A 12,377-nucleotide genomic window follows, 5' to 3' on the forward strand; every position below is an offset into this window, starting at 1 on the left:
ATTATTTTTGTGCAACATAAAATGGCATGAGAAAAGTCCTTTGAGCTTTTATCAAATCAATCTTTTACAAAACCTTAAAAGTTATTTCCCTAAACTTTATTTCCCATGCTTATTCCTAGGTCTTGCAAAGACAAGGTGCCTCACTAGAGCTTTTTTGATGCTGAGATAATTGCTGTTGAGAAAGGTCATCAACAGTGCTTTATTTTCTGTTTTTGATATACTCAAAGTGAGAATTTTTAGCTTCATCTAAACCAAACATTTTTTTTTTATTTGACTGTTTAGATTGGATGGTTAAGAGTGGAATCTCTACTGCTCAGGAGTTACATGTTCAAAGCATTCTCTTTTGCTATGTGACCTTGGGCAAATTTACTCCCTACTCTGAGTCTCAACACCTTGATCACACAATAGGGACTGTAGAAACAGTATCCATCTCACTGGGATGTTGAGAGTCTTAACTGAAACATTCAAAGATTAAGTAGAAATGGTCTTGGTGCATAATAGGCTATTCAGTATTCTTTCTGTATTCTGAATGCAATGCTTCAACCATACTTTTTTTTCTTCTTGCTTTCTTCTGGTTTTATGTTTTGTTTTGTTTTTTCTTTTGTATGGGCATTCTCTTTTCTTGGCATCTATACGTCTTTTAATAAAGATGAAGCAGAGGCCTTACATACATATAAAAAGTTTTGTTGTGTTTATTAATGGATAACTAGTCATAAGAAGTTACACTGATCTGCATGACTATATGAAGAAATAAATTATTTGAAGACGAGGATTGAGAGTCAGGAGAAATCAGAAGAGGATTGTCATCAACTCAGGGAACAATCTATCATATCATTGCAAAATCTCTGTGACCTCTCTGCATGGGATCCTGCCTCCCTCTAACTGAGTGGTATTTTGGCTTTAGTTTTCCCATCTATGAAACTAGGAAACTGACACAAATATTGTGTGAAATCCTATTCTAACTTTTCCATGCTAAAGGAAACTAATGGTTAAAACTGCTCATCTGTCATATGTGATCCATAGCTTTTTTGATCATCTTCAAGCATTTATAATGTAGATATATACATCATCCAAAGACATAACCATGATACAAACACAATACACAGTTACACATGATATGCTAATAAATTCTCATCAATGAATTTTGGTCTTAAAGTTTCATTACTATGGCTGAAATTAAAATTTCTCAGAGGTGAAATCATTCGCTCTTCAAATGCATTTGAAAGCTTTCACATAACATTAGTCATTAGGAAACATCTACTCTAATTGGCATAATCACACTAAAAGATCTTACTTTAAATCTAGTTTTTAATCATTATAGCACAGCACATGTTTATTGTAAATATTTGAAAACATAAGAAACAGTCAAAAGTAAAGATGTATTGATTCATTAAATTAGGATCCTATAGTAAACATAGTTTGGCTTCCTCCCTAAAGATTCCATGACCATTTTCCTATATCATTAAATATTCTCCAATGTGATGATGGAATAATATTGTGAAATGTAACATTTATTTTAAGAGCTAAGCAGTAAATTAGGAAAATTATGAAATAGCAATCATGGTCCTTCTGCAAACATGTGCCCATAGTAGTCCAGTATGTGTCTGCATATCTGAGGGCAAACTTGCGGCCTCTGATGGGGGCAAGGGTCCAATGAAGTCCACCTGCCACTGTGGTGATGTTGCCTCCCTCAAGCTATTCATCCCATCACATGAAGCATTAGCCATGGCTGCTGCATGGAACAGAAGAAGTAAAAAACATATGCACATACAATATTGGGTTATCTTCATGGGAGTCCCTATTTGTTGCTATGGGCCATGGAGCTTTCTTTCTTCATGACCTGTCTTTCTGTATAGCCAGGCAGTTACATCTTCAGCTGACGTATTTTCAGTCATTTAACTTCAGTTAGGTCATCTGTTTCCTGAGCCCGGCAGAAGAGTATGGCTCTATGCTGCCATATAAACCATGCACAATTCCAAACGAAGCTGTTGTTTCCAAATGTCTTTCTATATCTTTGCCTCCTTTCATAGATGTGATCAGGGACCTAAGGGCATTTATTTATTGCCCTGCCATTGCCGCAGGATCCCCTTAAACCCATCATGGCAGTTAGAGGCATCGAATGCTTGGAGCTATTCCTGGGCTGGCATGCCCGATTCTTATAATTGCTCTGCAACTCTATTTTCTTGAGAAAAGGCCTCAAGATGTTTTATTTCCCAGTACCATCAGGTTTGCCTTTGGAGGGACAAAAATATCTTAACATTCCCAAGAAATTCGGTGACTCTTTGGGAGTTGGGAAAACTTGGACTTTTTCTTTAATAGCCATTTCCAACCAGATATCCCTGAGTACTTGGCAGACAGCCCAGGTCCTTGTAATGTGGAGAAGCAGATGGTCCATCCTCCCTCTTAGAGATGCACCACCACAGTTTGAGTTGCCCTCTCTAGGTGAAGAAAATACTCAGAAGTTAACATCATATCATCAATATAATGCAACATTCATACTGTGTCAGGTTTTGCTCACCACGCTAGATTTGCCACCATCGTCCCATGACATATAGTTGGGTTACATAAATATCTTTAGGGAAGAACACTGAAATTCCATTGTTGCCCTTCTCCTGTGAAGGCATCTTGCTATTGACTTTTTTTTTAAAATTAGGTCCCTTTGTGTTTCCTTTTCCCTCTCTGTTACATTTCTTTGGTCCACACTGTATTCCTTGCTTCCTAATCTTTTTAGTTTCTCCCTTACCAGCTACAGCCTGTGCTGCTCACGGAAGAGGAAGACCCCCTAAAGGGCTCAGGATTGAGACCAGAGCTCTATACTATTGCTCTGAAGGACTTGGAGAACTGTCCTTCATTCCTGCTGTGAATGGTTCATTGTCAGGACCAGTGTAGTTGGCTATATAAATGGCCTTCATTTTTAAGTTGTCTAGGAGGTCTTGGAGTTCTTCCATCCAAGGGGTGCCATGGGTAACTCCCTCACATTGGGAAAGCATTTTTATAAGAAGTTAAAAGCAGGATGATAAAAAAAGATGGCATGGTCCTCATTAACAGCTGAAAGTAAATGTTATTCAGTTCCCTCTCTGATTGGACTATGCCTCCAGTACCAGTATCCCAAAGCCACAGCAGCCCTTCTGCTCCATCTTCCCTGGCTTTCTGCCTAAACTTGTTCCCAGTTCTATCAATTCAGCATCAGTATAATCTCTCATGGAGACATACATGCACCCATCAGAAGGAGGCAGGTCCTCAATATTCATTCTCACCAGATGTAGACTGAAACCCAGCCAGTGGTAGAGCAGGACTCCATTACTAGAGAAAGAAAAGAAGTTCTTATTTGGGACAGAAAACATATACCCACGTGCACATATTAAACATCCTACAATAAACATAATAAATTATATGGTAGGGCAGACTATGAAATATGCCATGTCAAAGAGAAAAAAATAGAACATGCACAGTGTGAGAGGTCAGTCATAGGGAAGAGAAGAGGCTGGATGGAATCTTTGAAAGTGTGGTCAGGCTAGACCTCATCAAAGATGTGACATTTAATCAACACTGTGAAGCAGCCACTCTGTCTACTTAATTTTCTTCCAAGACTTTATATAGAAGATCATCATTGGAATTATCAGATTAGATCTTAATTGTCCTGCATTTAATTTTAAACATCAAACAGTAAAAGTAAGCATAGGCTGAGGCTTTTTTTTAAAAAAAGAATGAGACACCTAAGAGGAAGGTCAAGAAATAAAGTTTAATAAAAGAACACACTCACCTTTCATTGATAAGCATTTTCTCATTATTAAAATATTTTGAATCCTATTTTTCTGTAAACTATATGTTATAACTATATAAGTTATAAGGATTTCTCCTAATTTTAAAGTATTAAATATTAATCCATAATATATATGTATCCTAATTTACTTAACTATTCTATCTCATCTGGACATGTTCTTTTTCTGTGTTTTAAAATTCTAATAAATACTATTATAAATATTTATCTTCATGGACTTACATAAACATGGAAACTGATTAGGAAATGGGATTCCTAAACTGTAGTCTTCATCTTTCAAAAGTTTAAAATATTTTCACTCTCTTTTACATTTCAGGGTTGCAAATGAGATATCTTATTATATTTATCTGATGTTCTTTCTTTTTGAAGTAAAATTTTTAATTACATATGGAAATTTATAGTTTTTAAATTTATAGTTGCTAAAATATATGTATATATGTATACTTCTATATATAGACTTTTTTTCAAAAATTCTCTTTAGAACTCAGCATTTTAAATATGAACATTCAAATATCATTATAGCTCATAATTTAAAAAAAATTATTTCTTTGATGAATTCTTTTCTTTTTCCTCCTAAAGTTGCTTCTAGCCTACATTTATTTCCATATTTGATCTCCTCAATGTGTTTTTACAATTTCTTATATTTTATTCATGGTTTCTATTTCTTTATATTTTTTCTTATTATGAAAGCACTCTTTATTTAATCTGATTATCTAAGCTCTTTTTAAAAATATTTGTGATGATTTTATTATTTTTCTCTGTGAATTTTAGAAATCTCAAACCAAATATTAATTTCCAGAAACTTTCTTAGGCTCTGTAAGGCTTCCCATCTCGTGTGTGTATGTGTGTGTGTGTGTGTGTGTGTGTGTGTGTGTGTGTTTCCTTTTATTTATCCTTCAAGTCCTTTCTTTAAACTCCCACATATCCTTAAGTGGTTTGGTATCTTTGTTTACCTTTGTAAATCAGTTGAGTTGACTTATCTGAGACTCTGAGTACTTCAAGGTGCAGTTTCTTGTTCAGTGCTGAACCAGTCCAAGTTCACATGCCCCATCTGTGGAGTCATATGAGAGAGCCCTCTGCTCTCAAAAGTAAGCTAAGAGAAGTGACTGACAAACACTGCCACTTCCTACTGGCATCAGTGGCAGAAATCAGCCTCTTCTAAATCTCTGTGCAACAAGCAGGCAGGAAAAGTTCCATGTCATTTCCAGTGGCCTGTCCTCACCTCAGGGTCTGTATCCAATCTCAACCCCAAAAGCAAGTCATCTTTCCATTTCAAAGAATTTGACACCATTCCTCAGCTCTACCAACAGTGGTATGCACCTGTATCTTATACTTTTTTTAAGTCTTTGCTTATTTGAATTTTTCTCCAGGTTCTAAACATCTTTCCAGTTATTTAGATATTATACTCCATAGTGGTAGAAGGTTAACATTAGGCTAAGAGTGGCAGGACCTAGTGAGGAAGTTTCTTGGAAAATATGAATTAGGGCTGGGTCTGTAGCTAAGTGGTAAAGCACTTGCCTCGAAGGTGTGAGACCCTGGGTTCAATCCTCAGCACCACATAAAAACATATAAGTAAATAAATAAAGATATTGTGTCCATCTACAACTAAAAAAAAAGATAATATGAATTAGATGATTGAAAGTTAATCTTAGAGCAACAGGAAATCATGATGTTTAACCAGATGAATGGATGTAATTTGTAGTTTAAGAAGAAATATTCTAGCTTTAGTCTGGCAAATATGTCTGTAGCAGGGAGGCTGGTTGTAATGTAGACTATAAAAGAGTCTAGAGTAGGAGATAAATAGAAGATAAAATTAGAATGCATTTGAATGATGTTTAAGAGTCCAACCACTGTAACATGGTGACAGGTTAGGTGTTGGGGTTGAGAGTAAAGAAGGAATAGATTGGGCTTCTTTTGGACTAAGTGACAGGTTGGGCCTTCATGAGGGCATAATACACAGTAGAAAGCTTAGTATTCATTTACTTGGTAGTGATGCTGGCCCATCCTCTTACGGTATTGTGGTCATGGATTTACAGGTTAAAAAATCAGAGAAGAACTCACTAAAATGTATACATATTTGAATTATATATATATATATATATATATATATATATATCAACAATGTGGATGTGTGTATCAACATTGATCTCCTTAAAATTAATATTTTATTTTATTTGGTTGGCTTTTTCATATGAAAAGTGAAGTCTCAGTATCAATTTGTTTTCTACTTTTATTTATTTATTAGAAATAAGAATGACACACTGTTTTAGTTACCTTTTTTGCTGCTGTGATTAAAAGCCCTGACAAAAACGATTAGAGGAGGAAACATTTATTTGGGGGCTTATGGTTTCAGAGGTCCATAGACAGCCAACTCCATTCCTCAGGGCTCAAGGTGAGGCAGAACATCAGGAGAAAAGCAGTTCAGGACATGACCACTAATAAGCAGAGAGAGAGAGAGAGAGAGAGAGAGAGAGAGAGAGAGAGAGAGAGAGAGCTCTTCTCACCCAGACAAAATATAAGCTGGAAACCCATGCTCCTAGGGACCCACCTCCTCCAGCCACACTCAACATGCCCATGGTTACCATCAAGTTAACTCTATCAGGTGACTAATGTACTGATTAGATTAAGACTCTTATAACCCTTTCATTTCATCTCTAAACTTTCTTACATTGTTTCACACATGAGCTTTTGCCAGACACCTCATATATAAACTATAACATTCTACCCCTTGACCCCAAAAAAGTTCATGTCCATCTCACAATGCAAAGTACATATAGTCCATTTCCAAGAGTTGCCATAATCTTAAGAGTTTTAGCATTGACTGAGAGTCCAAGTCCAAAGTCTCCTCTGAGATTCAAGGCAAACTCACAGCATGAACTCTTGTAAAAAATCAAAAGTAAGTTACATATATCCTAATATAAAGGCACAGAGTAAAAATTTCTATTCCACAAGGGAGAAATAGGGGCTTTGAAAGAAGGAATGGGATCAAAGCAAGACCAAAATCCAGTTCTGGGCAAATAATTCCCACAGCTCCACATCCAGCATCTCGGGAACATAGCATCATAGTGTTTCCAGAGGGCTTGTGCAGCTCCATCTCTACAGCTTGCCTGGTTGCAGCCCACGTGGCCTCTCTGTGGATTCACCTCTGCTCAATTCCTGAAACTTTCCTCAGCAGATGTTCCACATTATTGGCATTTCTTAATCTTGGGGGTCTCCACTGCAGCTTTGGTTTTCTCCTCACAACTCCATGCATCACCCTCTAGGAGCAGCCTGCGGAGACTCTGACCCTGGAACACTGCCTGGCCTCCTAGGCCTTCCTTTGAAATTGTGGTGGAAGCCTCCATGACCCTTTAATCCCATCATTCTGCTTTCCTGTAGAACCAGTACCACATGGTTGTCACCAAGGCCTGATGCTATCTTGAGCCAGAGCCAAGCTTCCATTGACCACAGCTGCAGTAGTCTTTTAGTACCTGGTTGGCTGAGCATGGGGAAGCAACTTCCTAGGCCACCCTGTGCAAGCAGGGTGCCCCACTCATCTCAAAGGAATTTTTACTTTTCTTCCCTTGAGCCTGAGATTGGTGTGATCTTGCCAATTTTTGAGATCCTTCAGATCTAATCTTTCTAAATGTCTCTCTGCAGAGTTTTTGGAGATTTGTTAGTGGTTATAATGTCTATAACAACCACATATTCCATAGTCCCAGTTTTACTCACAGTTTTCTGGTGGAATTGCATATTTTTCAAATCTTTCTATTCCTGATTATCATAATAAACTTGCTGAAATCTGCCAGTAATATCCATGCTGCTTCTTGAATGTTATGCTGCCTAGACATTTCTTCCACCAGATTAAGAAATACCTCATCTTTAAATTCAGCCTAACAAAGTCTTAGGACTTGGGTAGAATGTAGACAGCTTCTTAGCTAGAACATAACATGAATGTCCTCTAGTCAAGTCATCAATAGCTGTCTTCTTTTTCCTCTGATAGCTCATGAGCCCACCATTGAGGATCCACAGTCCATCAGCATTCTGGTCTTCTGAGCTCCTACCAGAATCGAAAGCTTTTCAAGCTTGCTTGTCTGAACTTTCAAAATTCCTCCCACAAACTTCAGAAAGCTTCTGAACTACATGATCAGGTTAGTCAAAGCAATGCCCCCATTTTTCCGTAGCAATTTCTGTTTGAGTCAGCTTTTTTGCCACTGTGACCAAAAGACCTGACAAGAACAATTAGAAGAGAAAAAGTTTATTTGGGGACTCACAGTTTCAGAGGTCTCACAACATAGATGGCCGATTCCATTCCTCTTGGCTCATGGTGAGGCAGAATATCATGGTAGAAGAGTGTGGCAGAGGGAAGTGGCTCAGAATACGAAGACCAGGGAGCAAAGAAAGAGACACCAGGACAAAATGTAAACCCCACCTCCTCCAGCCACACCCTACCTGCTTCAGTTACCACTGAGTTAATCCTTAACAGGGAATTAATTAACTGATTGGGTTAAGGTTCTCATAACTCTTTAATTTCACCTCTAAACCTTCTTTCATTGTCTCAAACATTGGGTTAAGGTTCTCATAACTCTTTAATTTCACCTCTAAACCTTCTTTCATTGTCTCACAATAAGCTTTTGCTCATAATTAACACACGCGCGCGCGCACACACACACACACACACAAACACACACTTTAATAGAATGTCTGTTAAATTAAGTTTCTATTGTTGATTTTTCTTTTGCTTATTGGTTTTCAATGGATTGTTGTACTTTTTCTTATTGATTTTAAGCTCCTTAAATAGTAAAAGATCAGATGTGTTTATTCTATGCATTGCAAATATTTTTACCAGTCAAATGCTTAACGAGTTACATACAGAAATTCTTAATTCTTATTTAGTCAAATTGGTCAATATTGTCTTTTATGGTATCTGCATTTGGGGAATTTTTAGAAAAGACTTCCCTGTTTCATAATTCCTTGAATGTTATTATTTATTTTATCTAATATTTTCATGTCAGCATGTTTAAAATCTTAAATATTTAATTCATTGTGGAATAGACTTTGATGGAAGAAGATAAGGCTCCAAAACACCTATGCATAGTACCAACTTAATTTATTGAGTAACAAGTAACGTCATTTCCCCTGCTATTACACTGTTTTATCATAAATTGAATTGTTGTACATGGTTATGTCTGCTTTTAGTTTCTTTTTTTAATAATATTCCTTTATTGATTGATTGATTGATTGATTTAAAAATTTGTTTTTATTAGTTGCTCAAAACACTACAATGATCTTGACATATCATACATTTGATTCTTTTGGTTTCTTTATTCTCTGCTATTGAGCCTATATATATCAATGGCTAATCCAAACTGTTTTAATTATTGTGATATTATAATACATATATATTTAATATCTGCTGAAGCTAGTCCCATTCATTCTTTCATTTTAATATATATAGCTTACATGTTTACTTTTCACACAAACTTTAAGATCAAATTGGCTTGGGGAAAAAAAAAGAAACATTTTGGTATTTTTTTTTATTGATATAATTTTGTTCTCAGATTTATAGAATAGTTTAGGGAGCCTTAGTAGTTGTTAGCTAAGAGAAATATCTCTACTTGTTCCCCCATTTTTTCTCCTTTCTTCATAACATTGAGCACTTGATGATTTTTATTTGAAAGAAAGAAATTTTTTTTTAGATGAGAGCTTTAGAGTTGGTCTTTGATTTTCACATATCCATCTCATTTGCTAATAATTTTTGCTTCCAATCCGAAAAAAAAAACAAAAACAAAAAAAAAAAACTTTTTCCTTTCTCTTTTCTAATTGCATAGGCCAGTAACTCCAGAATATTGTTCAACAATAGTGATGAGTGTGTACATTCTTGTTTTGTTTTGCTTTCCCTTGCTTCACTGGCATGCTTTCATTACGTATTTAATAAATAAAACATTTTACCAGCTTTCAGCAAAGATACCAGACAGTTTCTGTACTTTCCAATTCTGGATTTTCTTTACTCTCATTCTTTGTACATTTAGTTTCAACCCTGAAAATTCCCTTCATTTGTTTAGAGATAAAAAAAAAAAAAGTAACGTTTTTTAGCTATTGCTTATGAAGGACAAAATAGTGCTAGAGGGTAGGCAGGAAAAGGAGCTGGTTAAACAACATAGCAACAGCCCAGGCAGAGGGTTAGAAAAAGTTCCTTCGGGACAAGGCCGTGTCCTCAGTCACTCTACAGAAGGAAGCACAGCATCGTGGGGAGGAGTCGCGCCACCCCGCCCTCTGCCCCCTGTTAGTGCCACCCGCGGAGATGAAATGTGAGCCTGGGTGGCCCGGACGCCAGAACAGCCGCCTCCCTCAAGTGCAGTGGGGAGGGACAAAGAGTCCTCAGTCCCCAGCGCGTCGGGCCACCGCGCACCAGCCGGGAGTCCCGCACCTCTCACGCACGCGACGCAGACAAGCTCTCCTCGGAGGTTGGCTGGGTCATGGCCAGGTCCCCGCTTGGCCGGGCTCTCAGGAGCACTGCTCTCTCCGTCTGACCGCACTCCATCCTCCCGTGCCCTCCGGTACCGCGCGCTCCTTTAACTCCAGCCTCGGTCCACATCGTCCGTCCGTCCTGGCGCGCAGTCTCGGGCCCCCGGCTTGGATGGACGCCCTGAGGCTGCCCGGGCATCCAGGGGTCTTGCTTCCGAAGTTGGTCCTGCTTTTAGTCTACGCAGGTCAGTGATGGAGGGCGGCGGGAGAAGGTCAGGGGTCTAGGGACTGTGATCAGGTCGCCGTCTGGGCAAACGCTGGCTGGGCAGGACAGAAAAGGACCTTTGTAGACAGCAGAGCTTGTGGAAGTCCCCGACAGGCGACAGCAGGAACCAGCTCGCTTGAGCCCTCTGCTCGGCCTTTTGTTTTTATATTTTTGATTTTTTTTTTCTTTAACTTTTCTTGTTTGCTTTTTTTCCCCTCTTTTTTCTCTCTGCCAAGCAACTTGGAATCCACATTCCGGTACTTCGGGGATTTCACTCTAAGCAGGACAAAATGTATCAAGGATTCAAGGGAAATCTGGGGCGATGGCGGGGACTAAGGGGTAATGGGAAATCACTTTCAAAAAAACATCTGAAGCAAAGAAGTACTGCTAAATTTAAAAATAATGTAATTTGGTGAATTTCCCATTTTGTTATGGGTAACTCATGGCCCCTTCTATTTCCCATTTTCTGAATATTCCGGGTTTTTTTGTTTGTTTGTTTGTTTGTTTGTTTGTTTTTCCTGTTAGAAATAAAAAGCCTTACACTTTTGCTTTTGCTCTTTAGGAGTCACAAGTATTGAAAGCTAGGCAATTGAATGCTCTGACTTAAACATACAATTTTTGAGAGACAGGAATTCACCCAGAGTCTAATCTGTTTTCTTTGATGTGGTTAAGCACTTGTAGGTGAAGGGCATCTCATTTTCCTCCTTCCATTTACTCTTAGTGAGAATTGCTAATAATTAATGAAGCAAGTGGGTTTTCTTGTTTTGAGATTGATACAGAGCCCTAAATGGCCTTTCATTGGTTATTCAAGTAGAAAGTTAATTACATATGTGGTCCTTGCATCTGTTTGGTTCACAAAACAGTGCCAGCAAAAAGCAAGTTCTTTGTAAAATGTTTTCATGTCTTTAAGTTCCTATGACAAAAATCACAGTCTTACCCATGACCTTGAAATGCTAAGTATATGAATAACATTGCAATTTACCTTTTAAGATTTAAAAAATTCTGCCACTGGAATGAAGATGCTCTTCTACTTTGTTACCTGAGAACCAAGGGAATTGAATTCCTTATCCAACTTTGACAGAAAGGAGTCAGAATAACTTTAATAGAAATTTTTGATCTGTTTATTAAAATGCAAAACTTGTTTTATTGTAGGGGAAATGCTGACTTTCTAATATAGAAATTCATAGAAGTAGAAAAGTCTACTATGAATCTAACATTTTAATCTGATTGCAGTATTCATTTTATTTAAATCCTATGAGGTTTTCCATATTTGATGGAGTATCAATTGCACTCATGTTAGTTTTATTTAAAAATCTCTTTATTAGGTCATTGGAAGCAATGATGATTCTTTCTCCTCCTCTGCTTATCAAAAGAAAATAAAAATACGAAAATAATAAACAAATGAAATTTGCTTAATCCTTGCTTGCCCTTACTCAGACACTTCACTGAACCAGTTTTTTCTTATTCTTGTGGGTATTTTATGCCCTTGGTGGACTGAAAGTTTCTACTTTGCACCCCTGTCCTCTTCCTCTAGTTCCCTCAATGCTAGGTCCCCAGCTCCCCAGGACTCAGGAAACCAGCAAGGCTGGCTGGCTGCAAGGTTGCTTCCTATGGATAGCTGTCACTCCTTCTGTTTCTCTGATTCTCAATCTACCTAGTAAACTACGAAGTAATTGCAAGCCAGTACTAGGTTGTCTTTCATAAGAAATATTTAGTTAATGAGTTCTTTGGTGTTGATTCCCGAAATTCTTATTTCAAGGCCCTTTTAAGCTTGCCCTATTTATTGGAAAATAAGCAGAGATCATGCTCTGAATTTTTTCTGGGCAAGATCTTCAAAGAATAGAGAAGCCCCAGACAAAAGGAGATGGGTTAGGGCATATAGTG

At 37.7% G+C, this 12,377-nt stretch overlaps 1 protein-coding gene across 1 annotated transcript in view; it reads left to right on the plus strand.

Annotated features, from left to right (window-relative positions):
• Nucleotides 1–10,019: 10,019 nt before the first annotated feature.
• The window catches only part of Cyyr1 (cysteine and tyrosine rich 1), a 105,996-nt gene continuing 103,638 nt past the window's right edge, over nt 10,020–12,377 (plus strand). Inside the window, exon 1 of the mRNA XM_027929001.2 lies at nt 10,020–10,473. Within this exon, the coding sequence (XP_027784802.2) occupies nt 10,065–10,473 (409 nt within the window). The 5' untranslated portion in view covers nt 10,020–10,064. The remainder of the gene's footprint in view (nt 10,474–12,377) is intronic.

This window comes from Marmota flaviventris, chromosome 8 (genome assembly GCF_047511675.1).
Source record: "Marmota flaviventris isolate mMarFla1 chromosome 8, mMarFla1.hap1, whole genome shotgun sequence".
In the NCBI taxonomy this organism is placed as follows: domain Eukaryota; kingdom Metazoa; phylum Chordata; class Mammalia; order Rodentia; family Sciuridae; genus Marmota; species Marmota flaviventris.